Source organism: Macaca mulatta, chromosome 17 (assembly GCF_049350105.2).
Source record: "Macaca mulatta isolate MMU2019108-1 chromosome 17, T2T-MMU8v2.0, whole genome shotgun sequence".
Lineage (NCBI taxonomy): Eukaryota > Metazoa > Chordata > Mammalia > Primates > Cercopithecidae > Macaca > Macaca mulatta.
This window is the reverse complement of record NC_133422.1, coordinates 107,575,302-107,589,841: the sequence shown is the minus strand read 5'-3', so window position 1 is coordinate 107,589,841 and position 14,540 is coordinate 107,575,302. Positions and strand designations below refer to the sequence as shown.

Below are 14,540 nucleotides of genomic sequence, written 5' to 3'. Positions count from 1 at the left end.
CATGCCTGGTAGATTTTTTTTGTTTGTTTTTTTTTGTTTTTTTTTTTTTTGAGACGGAGTCTCGCTCTGTCGCCCAGGCTGGAGTGCAGTGGCGCGATCTCGGCTCACTGCAAGCTCCGCCTCCTGGGTTTACGCCATTCTCCTGCCTCAGCCTCCTGAGTAGCTGGGACTACAGGCGCCCGCCACCGCGCCTGGCTAATTTTTTGTATTTTTAGTAGAGACGGGGTTTCACCGTGGTCTCGATCTCCTGACCTTGTGATCCGCCCGCCTCGGCCTCCCAAAGTGCTGGGATTACAGGCGTGAGCCACCGCGCCCGGCCGATTTTTTTTTTTTTGGTAGAGATGGGGCCTTGCTATGTTGCCCAGGCTGGCCTTGAACACCTGGCCTCAAGCAGTCCTCCTGCCTTTGCCTCCTAAAGGGCTGTGGTTAATTCCTGTTTTTTTTTTTCTTTTAAATAAATCTTGGGGCTCATACCTGTAATCCTAGCACTTTGTGTGGTGCATGCCTGTGGTCCCAGCTACCCGGGAGGCTGAGGTGGGAGGATCACTTGAGCTAAGGAGGTCGAGGCTGCAGTGAGCTGTGGTAGTGCTACTGCACTCCAGCCTGGGTGACAGAGCAAGACCCTGTCTAAATAACTGATTAATTAATCAATCTTGCAGAAAATATAAAAAAGGAACTGCTCATCGCTTCATGTTATGAAGCTAGTATAACCTTCACACCATACAGGCTAATCTCACTGATGAACAGAAGTATGTAAATGTTCATTATTAATATTAGCAACTTGAATCTACAGATGATTATGAAGTATTTTTTTAGTTTGAAGATAGTTTATTCCAGAAATGCAAGAATGGCTTAATCATATGGACTAATCAAGGGCAAAGCCGAGCCAAGAAGGCTTGAAAGAACAACACTGGGGCCAGGCGCGGTGGCTCAAGCCTGTAATCCCAGCACTTTGGGAGGCCGAGACGGGCGGATCACGAGGTCAGGAGATCGAGACCATCCTGGCTAACACGGTGAAACCCCGTCTCTACTAAAAAATACAAAAAACTAGCCAGGCGAGGTGGCAGGCGCCTGTAGTCCCAGCTACTCGGGAGGCTGAGGCAGGAGAATGGTGTAAACTCGGGCGGCGGAGCTTGCAGTGAGCTGAGATCCGGCCACTGCACTCCAGCTTGGGCAACAGAGCGAGACTCCGTCTCAAAAAAAAAAAAAAAAAAAAAAAAAAAGAACAACACTGGAGATATATTATAATGCTCTAATAATTAAAATGGTGTGGTATTAGGTTATGAATGGATAAACAGACCAATGGAACAGAATTGCGAAGCCAGATAGAAATCAACCAGTCTGTGGATCTATTAATCTATGGGAATGTCTTTTGTGAGATATGTCGATTAATGGGAAAAAGACTGTTTAAAACATGATTTAGTGACACTTGACTGTATGGAAGAAAATAAGATTAAACTCTTATTTCAATTCCAGATGGATTTAAGACTCATGTAAAAAAGTAAAACTTTGAAACTCAGAGAACAAAATACAGAACAATTGTGTCATGTGGGAGTAGGGGAGAAGTTCTTGAACATAATTCAAAAAGCATAAAAGGCATCAATAATTTTAATTACATGAAAATTTAAAAACTAATTTTGGTAAGAGACATCATAAGCAAAGTAAAAAGCTGCTGGTTTGAGAAAGTATCTTTGATCCATGTAATTAACAAAGGGTTAGTGTGTGGACTGTGTGTGAATTTCTAAAAATCTAAGCAGAAAGGCAGGGTGCGGTGGCTCACGCCTGTAGTCCCAGCACTTTGGGAGGCTGAGGCAGGTGGATCACCTAAGGTCAGGAGTTCGAGACCAGCCTGGTCAACATGGTCTAACCCTGTCTCTACTAAAAATACAAAAATTAGCTGGGTGTGGTGCCATGCACCTGTAATCCCAGCTACCTGGGAGTCTGAGGCAAGAGAATCGCTTGAACCTGGGAGGTGGAGGTTGCAGTGAGCCGAGACTGCACCGTTGCACTCCAGCCTGGGTAACAAGAGTGAAACTCCGTCTCAAAAAAAAAAAAAAATCTAAGCAGAAAAAGAAACAGCTCAGCAGAACATCAGGTGAAGAATGTGCCCAACAGGCAATTTACAAAATAGAGACCGGAAGAGCGGAATGGCCAGCAGACCTGTCAACCCATGGCTGAGTTCCCTGGTGAGCGTGAAGGTGCAAACGGAAAGACTGGGGTTGGAGTGGAGCCTTCTGCAGCCACCGAGGCCTCCAGGCCCGTGACACAAAACGAAACCTCCCTGCCGTGGGGCAGCGACCACGGGGTGCGAGCCCGTCTGGGCATTGAGGATGTCGTGCGCATTGTCGTCTTTTTCCTCGGAGGAGGCCGAGACTGGCGGGGATTAAGTAGCTCGCACACAGTCCGCCAGCAAGTCGAGGGGCTGAGATCCCATCCCAGGCCTCCGCGCCCGAGGCCTGCACCCCACATCTGCCTCCCCGGTTTCCCCCACCGCTGTTGTTGCAGAAGGCAGGAGGACTGTTTGGTCCATCGCTGTGAGTCACAGAGGGGGTCCAGTTAAGGGAGTTACTTTTACCAGCAAATGCCTCTAATCCCAATTCAGTTTGGAAGTGACCTGAGGACACGCTCCCCGTGGCCTGTGACCATCCACACTCAGACGCGCCACACCCCGGGTTCTCAGCCCAGATCACCTGCCACACCCGCGGCCTCTTGTAGAGCCCATGAAGGTGACAGCCATCAATCACCATCCCAGCAAGGCATGGAAAGGACGCAGGAGGAAGGTGCAGACGCCGCTCCCCGGGCGGGCCATGGGTCCTCAGAGGAGGAGATTGGCCTGGGTCCTGCCACTGACTGAGGGTGGAGGGAGTCCCGTCCCGGGGCCCTCAGTCATGAGTCAGTGCCGTCCTGAATTAGCCCTCTGCATCCTGAAAGATGGGTTTGACCTGGTTTCCTTTGAAAAATAGGGAAACAGGTCAGGTTTTAATAACTCGCCATAGAAATACCTCAGCTCTGGCTGGAAGGACTGGCTGAGATGTGGACCCACAAGGCACATTCTCTCAGGCCCATGAGCAGAGGTGGGTGGAGGGAGGCTCTTGGCACCGCACTTGCCACATCGGAGGCGTGTTTCCTGCGTCCCCCCGAGTGGGGTTCCCTGAGGTCGCCTGTCCTGAGGGTGGGGCTCACGTGGCCTGGGCCACACACCCGTTGGGCTGGCTTTGTCACAGGAGGCTCATCGCTGGGGTCAGGAGCGGCTGTCTGGGGATCAGACTGCACTGAGTCACCAGGCGGGCGGGCTCACCACACCCAGGTTTCCAGACCTGTGAGCCTCAGGACTTGCACCTTAAGTGTGAGTTTATTCCATGAGAGGGTTGCACAGAAAGCACTTTGTACAATCTGAGGCCTCTTGATACCAGCTTTCGCCATAAGCTACTTTTTTTAAAAAAAGAACACTATATATTAGGGAAAAAAGTGATTGCTGCCTTTCCGTTCAGGGTCTCCTAGTTACAGCAGATAAAGTTTAATTGAGTTGTGCGCTAACAAATTGCTGAATTTAAGACAGTTGTTCTGATTTAGTGGGATCTTGGAATTTAAGTAATTGCTCAGTTTTCTACCAAGTATTTAACCAGAGGTCTTAGCTACTTCTCAAGTTTATTTATTTATTTTTTTATTGGAGACAGGGTCTCACTCTGTTGCCAGGCTGGAGTGCAGTGGCACGATCACAGCTCACTGCAGCCTTTGACCTCCTGGGTTCACGTGACCCTCCCACCTCAGCCTCCCAACTAGCTGAGACTACAGGTCTGCACCACCATGCCCAGCTAATTGTTTTTTGTTTTTGTTTTTGTTTTTTTTTTTTTGAGACGGAGTCTCGCTGTGTCGCCCAGGCTGGAGTGCAGTGGCCGGATCTCAGCTCACTGCAAGCTCCGCCTCCCGGGTTTTTACGCCATTCTCCTGCCTCAGCCTCCCGAGTAGCCGGGACTACAGGCGCCCGCCACCTCGCCCGGCTAGTTTTTTTTTCGTATTTTTTAGTAGAGACGGGGTTTCACCGTGTTAGCCAGGATGGTCTCGAACTCCTGACCTCGTGATCCGCCCGTCTCGGCCTCCCAAAGTGCTGGGATTACAGGCTTGAGCCACCGCGCCCGGCCCGGCTAATTGTTTTATTTTGAGTACAGACAGGGTCTTTTTGTATTGCCCAGGCTGGTCTCAAACTCGGGCTCTCGCCTGTAATCCCAACATTTGGGAAGTCCTAGGTCGGTGGATCACTTAAGGCCAGGAGTTCAAGACCAGCCTGGCCGACATGGCAAAACCCCATTTCTACTAAAAGTACAAAAATTAGCTGGGCACACCTGTAATCTCAGCTGCTTGGGAGGCTGAGGCACGAGAATTGTCTGAGCTTGGGAGGTGGAGGTCGCAGTGAGCCGAGATCGCACCTCTGCACTCCAGCCTGGATGTCAAACCAAGACCCTATCTCAAATAAATAAATAAATAAAAGAAAAAAATAAAGCACAGGCACTGAAGAGAAATCTTTGTTGAGGTGAAATCCGCTTATCCCACAGTCCCCTCATTTCAAGCGTATGGTGCAGTGGTGGTGGGTGCATTCGTGAGTCTGGCAGAGGTTGTAACTGGATCCCATCTTCCTGTGACCACACTGCTCCGTGCGGTTCTCTGCGGTTCGCCACGCACATGGGCACCTGGGCTGTGGGTCTTAGCATTGCCCTGAGTTGCACGTGAGGAACCCTTAGGTCCCTTACGTCTGTGCGTGGGAACCTGCACCTCTTTCTCTTCCTGTCTAAGCACTTGGGGCAGCCAACCCGCCGAGCTTGGCGCCGCAGGCTTTCCTGATGGGAATACACCGGCGCCCTCTCCTTGAAATTCCTGCGGACTGGCGGCTGAATCAAGACCCGATGTCATGAGTCCGTTAGAACAGGCAGGATAAATGCTGGATCCCTTGGCATTATGTCCCCGCCCTCCAGATGATAAATTGGCCTCTGGTCACTGGAAGGGGTTGGTCAGTGCTGTGTGTCCATGTAATTGTGGGCTCCTGGGCTGCACACACTGGAGGGTTTTTATCCTTCTTGAAGCTCAGGCTGCCCCATTCGTGGCCAGCAGGAGCCTCTTCTGGTTGGCCCCTGAGTCCTGTGGATGTGACTGTGGTGCCGACGACTTCCTCAAGTCTGCAGGACGGGCTACTCTGGGCTCATCCCATGGGCCTTCTGCCCCAGACCTGGACCCGCCTGTTTCTCCAGGAAACTCTGGCGTAATGTGCATCACTGGGCCTTCGTCAGTGTGGCTCCTGAAGCTTGTTCTTGGGTGGATTCCTCGGGATGTGTTTGTGGGAACTGTACTCATGGAGCCCTTGAAGGCTGTCGGGTGGAGTCTGGGAACTGGGAGGTGATGTTGGTGTTGACTAGGGTCGAGGTGGCCATGCTGTTGTTTGGGGAAGCACACCCTGGAGCATTTGGTGTGATGGGGCAATGGGTGTGCAGCTCTGCCTCACACAGGTCAGGAGATGGAGGCAGGTGTGCGTGTGCACGTGTGTACCCATGTGTGGTGTGCGTGTGCATGTGTGCCTGTGTGTGGTGTGCTTGTGCACCTGTGTGTGGTGTGTGTGCACGTGTGCGCCTGTGTGGTGTGTGTACGTGGCATACGTGTGCACGTGTGTACCTGTGTGTGGTGTGCGTGTGCATGTGGGCACCTGTGTGGTGTGCGTACGTGTGTACCTGTGTTGTGTGTGCACGTGGGCACCTGTGTGGTGTGTGCACGTGTGTACCTGTGTGTGGTGTGCGTGTGCACGTGTCTGTGGTGTGCGTGTGCACGTGTGTACCTGTGTGTGGTGTGCGTGTGCACGCATGTGCCTGTGTGTGGTGTGCGTGTGCACGTGTGTGCCTGTGTAGTGTACGTGCAGATAGGGAGGTGAGGAGGGGAGCAAATGTGCAGAAATGTTCACAGTTGGGGAATCTGATGGGAATGTGGGAGTTCTTTGTGCAGTTCTTACTGTTGATATTTCATGGCTATAGGTATTTTAAAGTTTATTTTTTATTTTGTTGCCCAGGCTGGTCTGGAACTCCTGGGCTCAAGCAATCCTCCCACCTTGGCCTCCCAAAGTGCTGGGATTACAGGCATGAGACACAGCATCCGGCCCAAAATCCTTTTTTTTTGAGATGGAGTCTCACTCTGTCACCCAGGCTGGAGTGCAGTGGCAAGATCTCGGCTCACTGCACGCTCCGCCTCCCAGGTTCACGCCATTCTCCTGCCTCAGCCTCCCGAGTAGCTGGGACTACAGGCGCCCGCCACTGTGCCCAGCTAATTTTTTGTATTTTTAGTAGAGACGGGGTTTCACGGTGTTAGCCAGGATGGTCTCCATCTCCTGACCTCGTGATCTGCCCGTCTCGGCCTCCCAAAGTGCTGGAATTACAGGTGTGAGGCACCACGCCCGGCCCCAAAATACGTTTTTAAAAATGTAAACAGAAAGCTGGGTGTGGTGGCTCAGGCCTGTAATCTCAGCACTTTGGGAGGCCGAGGTGGGTGGATCGCCCGAGGTCAGGAGTTCGAGACCAGCCTGGCCAACATGATGAAACCCCGTCTCTACTAAAAATACAAAAAATTAGCCGGGTCTGGTGGCGGATGCCTGTGATCCCAGCTACTTGGGAGGCTGAGGCAGGAGAATCACTTGAACCTGGGAGGCGGAGCTTGCAGTGAGCTGAGATCACACCACTGCACTCCCGCCTGGGCAACAGAGCGAGACTCTGTCTAAAAATACAAAAAAAAAAGTAAACCAAATAGCAAAACCAGCCTTGCAGCTTCCTTGCTGTGACCTGAGCTTTGTCTGAGAAGGCTCATGCCCCGTAAGTGCTACGCCACGCCGAAGCCTCCTCGAGCAAGGACATGCAGAGAGGCTGGCTCGGGCGGTGGGGGTGCACAGCTGCTGGGTGGGCGCCTGGGTGGCTCCCGCGCTGGCTGTCCTTGCTGTGCCTTCTCGGCATCTCCTCCTGGGCCGCCTCCCATGCTGCAGCCTGCGCCTCCTGGTACCCTGGCCCCACAGCTCACAGAGGCAGGGCTAACCTGGTAGCAGCTGCCCCTGTGCCCCCAACCCCCAGGTCATGCTCCTGGTCTCCGCCGTGGTCAGTCTTGTGGCTCAGGTGAGGAGCAGAGACCCTGTCTGTTGGGAAGAGGTGGATTCCTGCTGTCTGGATGGAAGCTGGGGCTGGGCAGGTGCTTCTTAACAGGAGAGCTGCGACCAGTTTCTATGCACACACCCGGGTTTCCATGCACACACCTGGGCCTCCATGCATGCACCTGGGCTTCCATGCACATACCTGGGCTTCCATCCATGCACCTGGGCCTCCATGCACACACCTGGGCCTCCATGCACACACCTGGGTTTCCATGCACGCACCTGGGCTTCCATCCATGCACCTGGGCTTCTGTGCACACACTGGCCTCCATGCACACACCTGGGTTTCCATCCACACACCTGGGTTTCCATGCACATACCTGGGCTTCCATCCATGCACCTGGGCCTCCATGCACACACTGGCTTCTATGCACACACTGGCTTCTATGCACACACCTGGGCTTCCATGCACATACCTGGGTTTTCATGCACACACTTGGGTTTCCATCCACGCATCTGGGTTTCCATCCAGGCACCCGGGTTTCCATGCACACACCCGGGTTTCCATGCGCACACCTGGGCTTCCATGCACACATTTGCATCAGCTGCTTCCTTTGCCCACCTGGGCACCCAGCTTTCTCCTTGGCATTGATGCCATTATCTCATTCACGTAGTAAGCATGTTTTGATTATCTTTTATAAGTCACTCCCATTGTGTTAATACTGAAGAAGAGGGAGAAGTCTAAATAAAGATCAGAACCGCCCACTACCCCTATCAGTGGGGGTGGGCACCACAAATGATATTTTCAGTGCAAGCCTGGGTCGTCTTTCTGTGCACACGGGATGCTCTATTTCTTGTGCCTTACCTGTCGCCTTACCTGCCTCCGAGCTGGCGGCCAGGAGGCCGTGCTTGGGAAGTGCCTGTTACAGCAGTCAGTGTAGCGCTTAGTAACAGGTGTTTAGGGATCGCCACATCCCGGATTATCGCATGAATGAACGAATGAATGGTAGTTTTAGAAACACCTAGAGTGCTTTGTGTGTAGTCACACATCCCATCTTTCTCATTTGACATCACATGGTGGGAATTTCCACGTATCTTGCAGTAATTTATTTTTATTTGTTTATTTATTTTTGAGATGGAGTTTCACTCTGTCGCCCAGGCTGGCGTGCAGTGGCACGATCTCAGCTCACTGCAACCTTCATCTCCCGGGTCCAAGCAATTCTCCTGCTCAACTTCCTGAGTAGCTGGGCTTTCAGGTACCGGCCACCACGTCCAGCTAATTTTTGTATTTTTAGTAGAGACGGGGTTTCACCATGTTGGTCAGGCTGGTCTCAAACTTCTGACCTCAGGTGATCTGCCCGCCTTGGCCTCCCAAAGTGCTACGCTTACAGGTGTGAGCCACTGCGCCCGGCCAATGCAGTAATTTTTTAGCTGTCTCCCAGTGTCTCCGTGGCACTGCAGAGTGTGTTATGCGTGGATTATGCCTTCCTTAACTGTTGGTGGTCGGGGAAGAAGAAATGTCTTCCCCTGCACACCTGAGGCCCCCCAGCTGGGCTCTGTACGTGGGACCGGCCGAAGACTGAATAATGAGTGAGAAAAAGACGTTGATTAACACGAGCGTCACGCACACCCTGGAGAGCACCCGGATCGGGGGACACAAAGTGTGGCTGGAGCCCGGGCGTGTTCACCATCCTGGGCAGCCTGTCACCTTCAGGCTTCTGGACAGGGAAGGGAACCGGGACAGTTGAGTCCACAGGCTGCCGTGTGAGGTTTGAGATACGGATTTCAGTGTGTCTTTCCTGGTAGGGAAAGGGAGAGGGAGACACCGTGGGAATGGAAACTCCCTTCATAGAAGGCTGCACAAACCATTTAATATTTTGGCAGCCCAGGAATTCCAGACCAGCCTGGGCAACATGGTGAAACCTTGTCTCTACAAAAAATAAAAAAAATTAGCTGGCTGTGGTGGCACACACCTGTGGTCCCAGCTACTCGGGAGGCCGTGGGGGGATCACTTGAACCCAGGAGGTTGAGGCTACAGTAAGCTGTGATAGCACCACTGCACTCCAGCTTGGGCAACAGAGTGAGACCCTGTCTCAAAAAAATAAATTGAGTCTTCAAGTCACACCTGTTATGTTCTAATTGGAAGCACCAGTGTGAACTGGCCTGTGAGTGCGTGTGAGAGCGTGGTCTTGGGACTCACACCTGCTCACGGAGGACGATCTGCAGAGTGGAAATCAAGTAGAGGAGGAAGCCGCAGCCACGTGCAGACGCCTGTGGTCACCGTCATTGTGTGGCCCCGGCCCATGTCTGACTGCAGACCCTGAGGGGTGTGTAGGGGAGTGTCAGAGCTGTGCCCCGCCCCGTCCTGGCCCGGCAGGCGCCGTCCCAGAGCCTCGGTGACGAATGCACAGTGTTGGGTGGTTTGCAGAGGCGTGGATGTCCCTAGAAGGATGGACAAGGAGCCTTGGGGGGACGGGGGCAAGACCAGGTTGGGAACATCAGTGCCTGCGCCTCAGCCTGAGGGATGAGCCCCTTCTGCAGGGAGCGGCCGCTGAGCCGGCTGGGCCTGGGAGGAACCGCCTTGCCCTTGACGTTCAAGGAAGGAAAAGCAGCTGCGGCTTTAATTTAATCCTCCCGTTGGTGGCCGGCTCAGCCCGGTGGAGTTTAGGGAATGAGTTCAGTGCCTCTATTTTTGGAAGCTGCTCTAAGCTTCTCTGTATCTGGGGCCAAGGTCAGGCTGTGCATCTCTGCAGACCCCCTGCTGCCCAGCGCTTAGGGCCCCCTGCCACGCCACCTGTGGGACTGGGGCCACCTGCAGAGTCAGGGTGAGCACTGATGGTTCCTCGCTCCTCTGTCCCCAGCTGGAGCGGGATGTGCTCAGGTAAGAAGGTGAAAGAAGAGGAAAGCGCTCAGAACCCCAGAGGCAGATGCAGAACAAGGATATGGAAGGGAGGCATTTTTAATCCCTGGTGCCTGCTCACTGAATTGGCTCTGGTTAAATCACCTTCAGAAGCATTAGTGTTTACTATTAAACTGACTTCACTGTGTGCTTACTCTGAAAAGCAGTGACAGGACCGTGATGTTGCGTCAGCATTTGTGATGGTTCTGTTTTAACCAAGATATTAAATTAACAAGAACAGGACGGGCGCAGTGGCTCACACCTGTAATCCCAGCACTTTGGGAGGCTGAGGCAGGCAGATCATGAGGTCAGGAGTTCGAGACCAGCCTGACCAATATGGTGAAACTTTGTCTTTACTGAAAATACAAAAACTAGCCAGGCGTGGTGGCGGGCACCTGCAGTCCCAGCTACTCAGGAGGCTGAGGTAGGAGAATTGCTTGAACTCGGGAGGCAGAGAGGTTGCAGTGAGCCAAGATGGCACCACTATACTCCAGCCTGGGTGACAGAGCGAGACTCTGTCTCAAAAAAATAAAATAAAATTTACTGTAACTCATTACATGAACAAGTTAAAAAATTACATAGGAAACACAAAAGTGCTTTGGTAAGACAAATGTCCATTCAAAAGAAGGGCACGCTGTTGGAAGTATTTATCTGAGTACATTTTATTTCTATTGTGGTAAAATACACAGAACATAGAATGTACCATCTTACCCACGTTTTTCCCATGAGTGGCACAAGGGCCGCTCACCTCGCTGTGTAACCATTGCCGCCGCCCTCCCCAGAGCTGTTTCATCTTCCTAGACTGAATCTCGGTCCCGTCACTCCCTCCCTCCCGCTGCTGTGGCCTGACTCCCTCCCTTTCTAAGGCTGAATAATATTCCATCGTGTGGACATTCACATGTTGCTTGTCTACTTGTTTGCCGACGGACATGTGGTTGCCTCCATCTCTTGGCTGTTGTAAATAGTTCTGCTAGGAACACGGGGGTGCCAGCACCTCCCTGGGACCCTGTTTTCCACCTGCAGATTTTTTTTTTTTTTTTGGACGGGGTCTTGCTCTGTCTCCCAGGCTGGAGTGCAGTGGTGCAATCTCGACTCACTGCAACCTCCACCTCCCAGGTTCAAGTGATTCTCCTGCCTCAGCCTCCCGAGTAGCTGGGGTTACAGGCGCCCGCCACCACGCCTGGCTAATTTTTGTAATTTTAGTAGAGACAGGGTTTCGCTATGTCAGCCAGGCTGGTCTTGAACTCCTGACTTTAGGTGATCCACCCACCTCGGCCTCCCAAAGTGCTAGGATTACAGGCATGAGCCACCACGCCTGGCCCTCCACCTACAGATTTTAACTGATGCCCAGCCAGGTGGCATCCAGCCTATCCCTCCAGCCTCAGGGACGTCCCGAAAGGCCTGGCTGTGGGGATCGCTCCCCACGAGACCTGTGTCTGCAGGCCTCAGCCTGACTCTTCCTCTCCAGCTTTGTCCTTCCCTCCTGGGAGGGGTCGCCCCGGGGTGGCCCTGTTATCTTCGTCTGGCTCTGAGGGGAATGGGGCTTGTGGAGGTGAAAGGAGTGTCTCAGGATCTCTTCTCCCCGCTGCCTGGCAGATTACTACAGCCCGGCCATGCTGGGCCTGAAGACCGACCAGGAGGTCCTCGGGGAGCTGGTGCGGGCGAAGCTGCCGGCCGTGGGGGCCCTGATGGAGCGGCTGGGCGTGCTGTGGACGCTGGTGGTGTCCCGCTGGTTCATCTGCCTGTTTGTCGACGTCCTGCCCGTGGAGGTGAGCGCCTCACTCGGGCCCCGGGGTGGGTGGGCTGCCAGGGAGTGACGCCGGGTTCCTGTGTCTCTGCAGACAGTGCTTCGGATCTGGGACTGTTTGTTTAACGAGGGCTCGAAGATTATATTCCGGGTGGCCCTGACCTTAATTAAGCAGCACCAGGAGTTTATTTTGGAAGCCGCCAGCATTCCAGACATTTGCGATAAGTTTAAGCAGATAACCAAAGGCAGTTTCGTGATGGAGTGTCACACGTTTATGCAGGTGAGTGTCTGTAGGGCTGCACGTGGCTCCGTCCCCTCTCCCAGGGGGCCCCACCTCACCTGCAGCCCGGGGGCTCCTCTGACCACCCGGAGGGTGCACAGGACGGGCACCAGTGAGCACAGGGCACAGGACGAGCCTCCAGCTCTGTCCTGCGTCTGCCCCCTGTGCCTGGCCTCCGAGGGCTTTCCTGTCTACGGCAGCCCTGTCTTCTCGGCCCTGGCACTGTGGATGCTGGTCCTGGTCCTAATGGCTGTACTCATCTGTTGTGTGTGGTGCTAGAAGTGTGGCTTCCCGAGGCCCGGCCTCTCCACTGGGTCCTGGGCCTGGCGCAGGATGTATAGACTCAGGCCCTGATGAGGGGGTCGTGGGAACTGCACCCGACAGGCCTTCTGAGGAGACTTGAGACGCTAGGAGAGGCTCAGGCCCGGAATGCAGAGTCAGTAGCGTCCTGAGAGGGAGGGAGTGGAGGCTCGGGGCCACTCTGGGTGCAGCAGGGCAAACGTGGCGGTGTTTCAGCAGCCGGGGCTTCATCGAAGAGAAGACCATGTTGGCTGGGCATGGTGGCTCATGCCTGTTATCCTAGCACTTTGGGAGGCCAAGGTGTGTGGATCACCTGAGGTCAGGAGTTCAAGACCAGCCTGGCCAACACAATGAAACCCCGTCTCTACTAAAAAATACAAAAATTAGTCATGTGTGGTGGCTCACGCCTGTGTAGTCCCAGTGACTCGGGAGGCTGAGGCATGAGAATCACTTGAACCTGGGAGGTGGAGGCTGCAGTGAGCTGAGATTGCGCCACTGCACTCCAGCCTCGGCAACAGAGTAAGACTCTTGTCTCCAAAAAAAAAAAAAAAAGTCTAAAGGAAGCAGATGGTCTTTTCTTCAACTGCTTGATTCATTTAACATTTTTGAGCAGCAGAGCTGCAGTCGTAGGCCCCAGGGCAGGAGTGAGATGGTGACAATCTGTGGGTCACCCCAGAACCCCTGGGACGTGGGCGGCTCCTCCCTCACCTCACACTAGGCCCGCCCATCTGTCTGCCACAGTCTGGGAGAGCTAAGGTAGAAATGTGTTGTTGGGTTTGTTTTTAAACTAACTGTTTGCCTTCCAGAAAATATTTTCAGAACCTGGAAGCTTATCCATGGCCACCGTCGCCAAGCTGCGCGAGAGCTGCAGGGCCCGGCTGCTGGCACAGGGGTGAGTGTGCCCGTCTCCTGTGTTGCTCGTCTCTGCACAGACGGCGATTCTCCTTTCCAGAGTTGACACTGGACCAGCTTTCACTGCTTTCCTTTTTAGTGTTGTAAATACTTGACATCACTACACTGTAGTTGTGAATTTTTTTAAAAGAGCAGTTTAAAACCAGGTCATTCTACCAGCTTTTGATTAGTTATGAAGTCATACTTTTTAAAGAAAACTTTTTACCTGAGATATCAATAATATATAAAATGTGAGATGTGGCTTTGTATCTAATAAAGGATGCTAATCAGTTTCTCAGCTGACTGGAAATTAACACAGTGGTCACTGAGGCCTCCCCAGCGGCAGTGTGAATATTCCACTCCTTTCTGTGGCTCAGCACTCAGTTCATGTGAGGTTTTGCACGCAGTAGGTGATTTCTCTTTAGAAAGGTCATTTTTTCCCTTCAACTTTTAAGGTCTGGGTACAGGTGGAGGGTGAACAGGTTTGCTGCACAGGTAAATGTGTGCCATGGTGATTTGCTGCACAGATCATCCTGTCACCTAGGTATGAAGCCAGCATCCCTTAGCTATTCTTCCTGATGCTCTCCCTGCCCCCAACCCAATAGGCCCCAGTGTGTGGTGTTCCCCGCCTTGTGTCCATGTGTTCTCATCAGAAGCTCCCACTTATAAGTGAGAACAAGTGTTTGGTTTTCTGTTCCTGTGTTAGTTTGCTGAGGATAAGGGTCTCCAACTCCATCCATGTCCCTTCAAAGGACATGATCTCATTCCTTTTTATGGCTGCATATTATACCATGTATCTATGTATGAAAGGTTATTCTTTTAATGATTTAAAATTTTTTTTTTTTTTTTTTTTTTGAGACAGAGTCTCAGTCGCCCAGGCTGGAGTGCAGTGGCGCGATCTCGGCTCACTGCAAGCTCCGCCTCCCGGGTTCCCGCCATTCTCCTGCCTCAGCCTCCCGAGTAGCTGGGACTACAGGCGCCCGCCGCCTCGCCCGGCTAATTTTTTGCATTTTTAGTAGAGACGGGGTTTCACAGTGTTAGCCAGGATGGTCTCGATCTCCTGACCTTGTGATCCGCCCGCCTCGGCCTCCCAAAGTGCTGGGATTACAGGCGTGAGCCACTGCGCCCGGCCGATTTAAAAATTCTTTTACATGAATGAACCAGACAACTGTGCCAGGAACTCGGGCCACTCCAACACCATTCCCTACATCTGGCACCGAGACCACCCTCACCCCTGTTTCCCTGACACCCTTCTCTCTGCACTGAAACCACCCTCACCCCCGTTTCCCTGACACCCTTCTCTCTGCACCGA

The 14,540-nt window shown here is 52.9% G+C and overlaps 1 protein-coding gene across 3 annotated transcripts in view; it reads left to right on the top strand.

Annotated features, from left to right (window-relative positions):
* The window catches only part of GRTP1 (growth hormone regulated TBC protein 1), a 44,968-nt gene that overhangs the window by 23,454 nt on the left and 6,974 nt on the right, over window positions 1-14,540 (top strand). Inside the window, exons 6-8 of one of the 3 annotated variants that reach the window (XM_028837372.2) lie at window positions 11,607-11,779; window positions 11,852-12,037; window positions 13,144-13,229. In XM_028837372.2, coding sequence (XP_028693205.1) covers window positions 11,607-11,779; window positions 11,852-12,037; window positions 13,144-13,229 — 445 coding nt within the window. Of the gene's footprint in view, window positions 1-11,606; window positions 11,780-11,851; window positions 12,038-13,143; window positions 13,527-14,540 lie in introns of those variants that run through there. The other 2 variants (XM_028837373.2, XM_015121511.3) reach the window with 2 other exon arrangements.